Source organism: Populus euphratica, unplaced genomic scaffold, assembly GCF_000495115.2.
Source record: "Populus euphratica unplaced genomic scaffold, PopEup_1.0 scaffold39.1, whole genome shotgun sequence".
NCBI classification, from domain to species: Eukaryota; Viridiplantae; Streptophyta; class Magnoliopsida; order Malpighiales; family Salicaceae; genus Populus; species Populus euphratica.
The window spans coordinates 245,373-254,860 of NW_011499897.1; the positions used below are offsets into that span (position 1 = coordinate 245,373).

General features: G+C 31.8%; 1 protein-coding gene across 3 annotated transcripts; it reads right to left on the reverse strand.

Annotated features, from left to right (window-relative positions):
• Positions 1 to 90: 90 nt before the first annotated feature.
• LOC105132175 (calcium-dependent protein kinase 2-like) lies at positions 91 to 3,666 on the reverse strand. 3 transcript variants are annotated; one of them, XM_011035506.1, is made up of 5 exons: positions 3,506 to 3,666; positions 2,125 to 2,858; positions 1,732 to 2,028; positions 1,004 to 1,417; positions 91 to 733 (listed from the first exon to the last, which is right to left on the reverse strand). In XM_011035506.1, exons 2-5 carry the CDS (start codon positions 2,813 to 2,815, stop codon positions 468 to 470), a joined length of 1,668 nt encoding a protein of 555 aa, XP_011033808.1. In that variant the 5' UTR covers positions 2,816 to 2,858; positions 3,506 to 3,666; the 3' UTR covers positions 91 to 467. The 3 variants fall into 3 exon arrangements, with proteins under 3 accessions (XP_011033808.1, XP_011033809.1, XP_011033810.1); XM_011035507.1 differs by having other exon boundaries at positions 2,125 to 2,989; XM_011035508.1 differs by lacking the exon at positions 3,506 to 3,666 and adding an exon at positions 3,220 to 3,421.
• Between the last annotated feature and the right edge of the window lie 5,822 nt (positions 3,667 to 9,488).

The following is a 9,488-nucleotide window of genomic DNA, read 5'->3' on the forward strand; positions in this document are numbered from 1 at the left end:
TCTAGTTAATCTGGAACATGCACGTCATTGTATGACTCGAAACGCGTACAATGCATGCAACACGAGCAACAGCGTGATATTGGAGGCAAATAAAAGCAAGAAACTGTAAGCTCTCCAGGATAAGATGCCCATAGCCTTCAAATTCAGTAACGTGTGTGACAACAAACAATACGTGATCGCACAGGAGGGAGACATTGAAATATATTTCTTCTCGCCACAATGTTTAATAGTTTGAAAATTAGATGCGCAACTTCTGCTATATACACCCTTTTGGTAGTAATTTCCAGAGCGGAATGATTCGATAACACCTCATAAATTATCACCTCTCCCAAGTGCGTTTCTTCTCAAATCTATCATCAGAGTTCAGTTTCTAACATCGCCAAAACTTTTGGATCAAGTTACCTTGCAGTCATTATTAGAACTCGTTAATACTGTGCCCAGAAAGTGTACGAAGTACACGCGCTCATCTAGCATACAAGTGATAATCTAAGTGATGGGGCGGTAGGGATATGCGTGCATGACGCCCAGCGAATAACCGATTCGGTGACCATGATATTAAGTTGATCAAGCTCGCCAAGTCCTATGGTGTGATTTCTTCTGCTGTGGATGCTGGATAATTTAGACCCATTGCACCCTTCTCGTGGAAATTCCATCTTCTGCATCATTTCTTCTATTCCACGGTGAACTGCAGCAGAAGTAGCTGACAATACAGGCAGCTTTCGCAGAACTGATTCTGCACCAGCCAAGAAAGAGAGCTTTTCATGGATAAATATACCAAATAGTTTGAAATAGATATCACACGGAAGTGGAATCTTGGGACACTTTAAGGACCTTCATTGTTCTCGTATGTGGAGACAAAAAGGAGCTGGTCCTTTATGGAATGCATTCGCTCTCTAACTTGCAGTTTTTAAAGGTTTCATAATATAGGCGTGGATGCCTATTCATCTAATGTGTATTAACTATGATCTTACAAGCAGGCGACAAATTAAAGCAACATATTTACCTCCATGTATTGCGTCCCATTTCAATTCGGTGGCTTTAGTACCAAACGAGAAATCTCCTTTATCAACTTCAGTGGTAGGACTAAAGAAGGTAAAGCTTAGCATTGATAAAATGGGAGATGAGAACTCTGTTGCACCTGGTTCATCATGGTTGCTAAAAGAAAAACCTCCAGATGCAGAGCAAGGGGTGTTGTCATTAACTAGGAAGGAAGAAAATGACGATGTGGGTGTAGGAGAGTGCCCCTCTTGATCCCCACCAGTTACAGGCAATTCATAGGTGAAGCTGTAGGCTTGATCCTTGGCGATGAATGGGGTAGAACATGAACCTCCACAAATTTCTAGCTGTTCACAGTTAAGGTTGTCCTGCATGTTGGATTCTTGAGCTACTTGTACCCCATCCTGCACCCAGGAGTGAGCTGTAAAACACAGTAATCCTTATTATAAGCAAAATTTCCTAGAGCTGGTGGACAGATATTCAAACTCAAAAAAGCAAGGGTCTTGGTTTTTGATACGATATGCCAAAAAGAACAAAAATTGGTTCAAGTCAAGAAAATATTGCAATAAAATGCTTAACACCTGTGCATGCCATAATAAAGGCCTATTTGGAACTGTTTTCAAAATTATTCTCTTATTCTAAAAAAGGAATGCTATTGTCTGGATCTGAAAACCTTTTTTCTTTGTATTGTTTCGGCAGAAAAGCAATAGCCTGAAATGGCATACATCAACATACCTAACACCTGTGCAGTATTAAGCCTCTTGAAAGGATCTTTACAGAGCATTCCAGCGATCAAGTCCTTGGCAGATGTGGATATTTGATCCCAGAATTTGGGAGGGAACCGTAGTTCTGCAGCCCTAACTGCATCAAAGATCCTTGATTTGCTCTTCCCCCAAAATGGGGGCATCCCACTTAGAAGAATGTAAAGAATAACACCAGCACTCCACACATCAGCAGCCTGGTTATAACCTCCAGCCAGTACCTCGGGAGCAATGTAAAATGGACTTCCAACTGTCCTATGCAAACAATGCCCTGCAAATACAGAAGCCATGTGCTTAGAACCGAAAAGGGTCAAGAAAGACCCTGGTATCAATCGCAGGAACAGAAGAAACAGAGTAGAATCCCCACCAGGTTTGATGTATGTTGCAAGACCAAAGTCAGCCAATTTAATTGGTGATGATAAAGACTTGGTGGCTAAGAGAATGTTTTCAGGCTTCAAATCTCTGTGAACGATGCCATTTTCATGACAGCACTGAACCACTTGCATAAGATGTCTAAAGATAACACGAGCATTTTGTTCTGAGAACCTACCATGCTTTTCAAGTTGGTGAAAAAGCTCCCCACCCGCGCACAATTCCATCAAAAGATGCACATGATCCTCCTCTTCATACACTGCCTTGAGATTCACAACGTTTGGATGCCCTGATAACCTACTCATTATTTCAATCTCAAGCTTTACACTGCGCACATCATTGAGTGTGGCCAATCTATCTTTAGAAATAGATTTGCAAGCTAAAACCTCACCAGACAGCTTATCCGAGCATGCCCTTATGATACCAAATTGTCCCCACCCCAACTGCTCCCCAAGAACATACCGATCTTTCAAGTTCGCCACTTCAGTCGTGTCCAAAATTGTATCGGTCAGGCTGGATATCCTGTAGCAGTGACAAGATGTCGAAGGCTGTATAATGTTGTCGCTATTGGCTATGTCCATCCCAATAAGGCAAAACTTAATTGCTAGAGAACATTGACCAAAAATTAATTCAAATCCAACTTTATCAAACTGCAGTCTCAGGCGTCCTTTACGACACTCTAGCATTTGAGTCAGCTCATTTCTTTCGCCGGAGTTCAAATCAAACCACCTGAAATTTATACATGGAATAGATCATTCAGAAGATGTGCTTTCCTACTTCCATAGTGAATCTCGTATGCAATAAACCCTTCAATTTCTGAAGCGTTATTGCTGGAAAGTTTCAGAGCATGCATCAATCACCTAGCACTCAACATAGAGTATCTAAAGTTCAGTTTAACATGATCAAATCTCAAAATTCTTTCCTTTGTTTTCCCGTTTCTCACATGATAGATAAAGTAAAGGTATTGTCACGCAACAAAAATTTAAACACAACATATTCCATAAATTTGCGTTAAACATCTAAAAACTAGACTCAAACTCAGCACGGAACAATAGCAAGTAATCCCCAAGCACAATTCAAACACACTCACCATAACAGAATCCAAACTAAAACTTCAAACTCAAAGATCTGTTACAAAACTGCTCAAATTTTGAAGAAAAACAAGAAACCCAGAAAAAAAAATATAGCACCATGTTTCACACCAAAATCCAATACCAAGTGCTAGCAACGCTAACACCAAAAACAACCATAAAAGCTCACATCTTCATAACATGATTAAGCCCCCCAACCCCCCAAAAAAAAAAAATCTATATATAAAAGAAAACGAAAAACCAAAAGCAGACACATTTTAACAAGAACGAGAGAAGCAGACTGACCTGTTCGTAGGAGCATTGAAGAGAGAAGACAAGGTCAGTTATAAAAAAAGTCCGAGGAATCCGAAAACCACCTATTGGCTTCACACTCCCAATTTTTTAGTTCATAACTTTCTCTCTTTTCTCTGTGACCAGTGGCAGGAAATAAGTTACACCTTAACCGCTTATACCCGACACGTGTCCTTAGATTTGGTGGCACTTATAATTTATAAGAGGTCTCTAGCTTTGCAGCTAGTTAATTACGATTAAACCCTCGCATGGATTTTATACAATCATTATCACTTATGGCCACACTGCAAGTGGAGACTCCATTGCTCTTATTCTGGGTTTTTTATATATATATATATATATATATATAATAATTAGGGTTTTCTGCCCACTTTCAAGTTGTTTTCTAGTTGGTTTCGGCAAGAAATTCATGTGCGCGCTTGATATATTTACATTTGAGTGAGATAATATTGTTATGATATACCTCCATGGTTAAGCTTTTTGTTTCTTTGTTTTAGGAAACTTATCTGAGTGTTGTTATCTATCTGTACATCCTTCAAAAAACATACAATTGGTATATCGTTTCTTTTCTTTTCTTTTCTTTTTTTAAAAAGGCTGTTGCTTATTCTAGTTTTTAATATTATAGTAACTATTGTTTTTCTAAATATTTTTATTTATAAATGCATCAAAATATTTTATATTTTTTTAAAATTTATTTTTAATACTACCCATTAAAAAAATTTAAAAATATTAAAAAATTAATTGTGAACATTTTTTTAGCAAATGCCAAAAGGGTTCTAAGTGTGCAAGGGCGTACGTGATCGTGTCACCATACATGATCTTTATAGAGTGCCACGTGGGACATTGTGAGTGGCTAGGACACTTTGTAGGCCCTTTATTTAAGCACGATACTATAGTTTAGATAAAGATATGATGCTGTCCGAAGTTAAGGTAGGCGAGATCCTAGCTGTCATTAGCTGTACTTGCAGGTGTAGATTTTCTTTTTTTCCTTCGTGCTTTGTAATATTTAAGAGGGCGTCCATGGCTAGTTGACTTTATGAGAATTTTTTTATTGTACATGTGCGTGGGTGGCTTAAAGTTTAAGCACCTTTGTTGGAAAGCATAACCATAAATATAGACTGTTCATATTACGTTTTTTTTTGCTCTTTTTATTTAGTTTTTATTGGATCAAATTATAGGTGATTTTATCAGGGAAAAACTAAGATTGAAAGGCAAGAGATGACATTAAAAAATATGAAAAAAATAACTTTAATAAAGTCTAGCCCCTTTAAATTCTCAAATTTAAAAAAATAAATTAATTGTGATCTTCAACTTTGTTTTCTTTTATTTTTTAACTCCTAATTTAAAAAAATTAAGAAAAAGTCACTCGAATCTAGTCTTAGAGAGAGAAATTGTTTTGTCGGCACCAATTATGACCACAAAAACCATTGATATTGAGAATTTTAATTGAATGTTTTCTTACCTTGAAATTACCTAGAAAAACAATGTTAAGGAACCATATTAACTCAATAACTTAAGCTATTAGATGAGATTCTAATATATAATTTATATTATTCTCTAATATACCCCCTCAAGTGAAAGTATTTTGGACTTGAAACTTGTACAAGACTACATTGCTTTGTGCTTAATTTTTATTAAATAAATGAGTATGATGAGATTTGAACTCATGATCACTTATTCATCAAGGCTCTGATACCATGTTAAAAAATCATATAAGCCCAATAGTTGAAACTGTTAGGTGAGATCTTAGGATATGATTTATATTATTCTTTAACAAACAGATATAAACCGGTGATATTTTTAGTTGTGGGTTGATTTCGAGGTTTGGAATGACTTTTTGGGTATTTTTAAGCTATGAATGAATTTATCAAGTTTTCTATGATATTTCTAGGTATTTTTAATAAAAAATGGGTTGAAAGATCGATTTTGGATTAAAACAATTTCTGCTCCATTTTTGCGACCACCAGAGCGGCTACGAATTAAGCAATATCAAATGTTGTGTTATTTGCCTCAGCAGACAATGCATATCTAATTTTTTTTTTTCAAAAAATATGGAGTCATTCGCCCTATAAAAAAAAATTAGGCCCCAGCACACGGGCCTCCTCTTGCAGGCCAACATCGAGGCCCTTTCTAAATGGATCAAGCCCAACAACGCCTAATATTTTTTTTCAATGTTGTTTTTAATTAGTGCCTTTTATATGTATTTTTTCAAAATAATTTTCAAAATTATATGTAGATTAATATCTCTTCTCTTTTTTATTTTGTTAATCTAAACTCTTTTAAATATCATTATTTTTTGGTTATTTTATATGCATTTAATTTTTTGAGAGATTGTTCTAATTCATCTATAATTTTTTTATGTTTTATATAAATAAAATTTATTTTAAAAAATTAAAAATATTTATTTTCGAATAATATTTTTAATTTGTATAACCTTGTATAATATTTTTTTCCTTCTATTTTATTTAATCAATTTCATGTATGTCTATTTTTATTATTATTTAATTAAATAAAAAAATTAATTTTTACGAATAAAGTCGTTAAACACAACCATGTCAAAGATTTGAGTTGCGAGGTTGGATATCTTAGTCTATATTCGGCTCTCAATTTTTTTTTTATGTTTTTTTTGTTAATGACTTTTTATTTATTTATTAACATATATAGTTCTTAATTTATTTTATTAGATGTATACATAGGTTTTTCTATTTTTACTTTTGATTTTTTTATATAAAAAAACATTGAAAAAGCTTACATATTTAATATTTTAGAAAACAATTTAACTCACGATGGAGCACAGGTCAAATATCTAATAAAACACTAAAGGGTGTGGGTTTTTAATTATAGTTGGTACTATTTTCACCCTAAAAAAATATTGTGGAACTATGGTTCATCTTTTTAATAATTTATTTTAGTCTCCCAGGTTTAATTTTGAGTGATTCAATCCTAATTGAAAGTCAATTGCTTTTTATTTATTAGGTAATAATAAAATTGAAACAAAAAGGATCAAAATAATAATAAAAAAGTCATCAAACATGAGTGGTATGCCAAAGATTTCAAGAAAAACACATTTAAATCCTCAAATTTTAAAAATGACATAAATTATATAATTTAAGTCCCTTTAAATTTTACAAAAAAAATCAAATTTGGTACAAAAAACTATTTAAATTATTTTTCAATCCTTGATTGAAGAGAGTAGAGATAGAGGGGTTATGGTCTTCCAACGATGTGAGAGAAAGTTGTTGCTCAAGTTGTTTTTAACCACCAAAATAGATTTTTTTATGCCTATGGGTTCTATAAGATAAGAGGAGTTTGATGTGGTTATTTAGATTCTTAATGTTACTTAAAAAAATATATATAAATTAAGAAAAATAAATCTGACCTAATTTGATTTTGAGTTTTTAAAGTGTTTTTAGGTATTCTGAGTTGATAGTTTGGTTTGTGGGTGTTCCAAAAGTGTTAATAAAGTATTTTTGGATTGAATTAATTTAAAAATTAGATTTTTTGGGTGAAAAAAATATTGCCTTGATTTTCAACCACAATAGTAGTAGCTGGAATTTGAACTCACGGATAACATGTCACTTATGTATTATTTTGTTAAAAAAATAAAGGCAGGATCTTTTAAAAAACAAATAATTAAAATGATGTCTAGTTGCGTGGACCTGGACTTTAAGGCCCATCCAAGCACTTGGGTTTGTCCTTGCAATGGCTCAGGGGTGTCACACACCGGATCTCTTTTTTTACCCTTATATATATATATATATATGGGTAAAAAATATTTAACCTAATTAAGGTTGATGATCTTGATTTTAGGTTTGACAAGTTAAGCTATAACATACGGGATATTATTTATTTAAAATTTATTTTTTTTAATTGATATCTTTTTTCAAAGTATCTTTCTTCTAAATAATATTTAAATTTATGTTTCAATTAATATTGCTCATTTGTGATTTTTTTTATCTTGATCTACACTTGTCTCTTGATTTTTCTAGTTTTATATTTAGTTATTGTTAATGTTTTTTTCATTTATTAACATATATAATTCTTAATTTATTTGATTATATATATTCATAAACTTTTTTATTTTCAGTTAGAAATTTTTTAACTATAAGAATGCATTAAAAAATTCAACGCATATAATTATTTTTAGAAAAATAAATATTTGACTTGTGATGAAGTAGATGTGACATAGCTAGTATTAAGTATAACTTTAAAAGGCTTGAGTTTTTCACTATGCAAGACTCCACTATTCATCCTTCCACACATTATTATAAGTAGGCTGTGAAAAACTTTTTATTTTTTTAATTTGCTCCTTAAATCTTTTTTATCAGAAAATTTAGTCCTAATTAGAGACTAATTACTTTTGTTTTTTATGTGAAGTTGAGATTGAAAAGGAAGGGTTTGAAATGAAAAGAGAATCAAACATGAGTGCGCATGAAATGAGTGTCGCAAAACATATACTTTGATCCTTGAACTTTAAAAATCATGTAAATTATACAATTTCAACACCTCAATGTTTTTCTAATTCAATTTTAATACTAGAGTTCATTTTTTTTTATTTTTTAATTTCTGGTTGAGAGAGGAGAGAGAGAGATTGTCAGATTCCAATGATAAAAAGAAAAAAAATATTGTTGATATTAATTTATACCACTAAAACATATAACATTTATATCAAATGATTTTATTTGATGAGAAGAATTCATATTAGATGTTTTTTATTTTTAAAGTTTGTGAATAAACAAATCAAAATTTTGGTTGATTTTCTATTTTGGATTGATTTCAGTATTTTGGGTGTTTTGAGGCCATATATAAGCTTATGACTGTTGCTACAGTTTTTTATTGGTGTTTTGGATTAAATATAAATTTTAAAAAAGGGTTTTTTGATCAAACAACATAAGTCATAATTTCTCAACTACTAATGTGGCCAGAATCTAAGCAAATTAAATGATGAATCGTCTAATTTTCTTTTAAAAAAATTAAGCCTAACAATATATCTTCTACCCTAATTTCAAACAAAAAAAATCAAGGGCCGATCATGTGGGTTCTAATAAAATAAGCTAGACAGTTTGGCTTGATCTGCCAGGCCTATTAGCTTCTGGTCTTTGCTTTTCCTTTTTATTTTATTTTTTAAAATTAATGATTTTTTATGATTTTTTCTCTAATTTTCTCTTATATTTCAATTGGTACCCTTCTCTCTTTTATTTTGTTTGAAGAGCTTTTTTTAAATTACAATTATTTTTTTAGTTATGTATTCAAATTTGAAGAATTTTTCTAATTTGTATATATATAGATTTATCCTTTGTATGGATGAACTTTATTTTTAAAAATAAATAAAAATTATTTTTAGATAATATTTTTAATATACGTAGCCTTGTATGGTGTTATTTTTCCCATCTATTTATTTTGATCAATATAATTTGTGTCTTTATTTCTATTATTGATTAGTACTTAAAAGTGTATTTTTATCAAGGTTTTATTTCATCATTTTGCACTCGAAGTATCAATAACTCCTTAACTAAAACATGTTTTATAATAACGTATCTAATAATATAAGATACCTTTAATTTATGGTAAATGTTCATTTTAAATACAGGCCTATCACATAAATGAAAGGATCGATTGATGAATTTAAGAAATGAAATTGAAAGGACAAAGAGATGACCAAACTTATAAAAGAGATGTCAGTGCAATCTAAACTGGAACACTGTTTGGTAATTCACTCATATATGGAGCTGTAGATCTCAGATTTAGGTTCACTTTATATGGATGGAAATGTAAGACATAGGCCTACAACTTTTATATGGAGCCTAATATCTAAAAAGGTCATTTTCAAGTCTAAATTATAGCAACAACAAAGAAGCCCGAATCTGTCTTCCAGCCCGAGCACTGTTCAGTATTTTGGCCATATCTGAAGTTCTAGATATCGAAATGAACTGAATTTTTTATACAAGAAAGCTGAGATAATTTTCTACAACTTTCA

Excerpts from the sequence above, each read along its gene's own strand:
- LOC105132175 (XM_011035506.1), bottom strand. The coding sequence starts at position 2,815 with ATGCTAGAGTGTCGTAAAGGACGCCTGAGACTGCAGTTTGATAAAGTT. Across the intron at positions 2,029-2,124 it reads TGCAACATACATCAAACCTG|GGCATTGTTTGCATAGGACA; the intron begins GTGGGGATTCTA and ends CTGTATTTGCAG. Across the intron at positions 734-1,003 it reads ATGGGACGCAATACATGGAG|AATCAGTTCTGCGAAAGCTG; the intron begins GTAAATATGTTG and ends TGGCTGGTGCAG.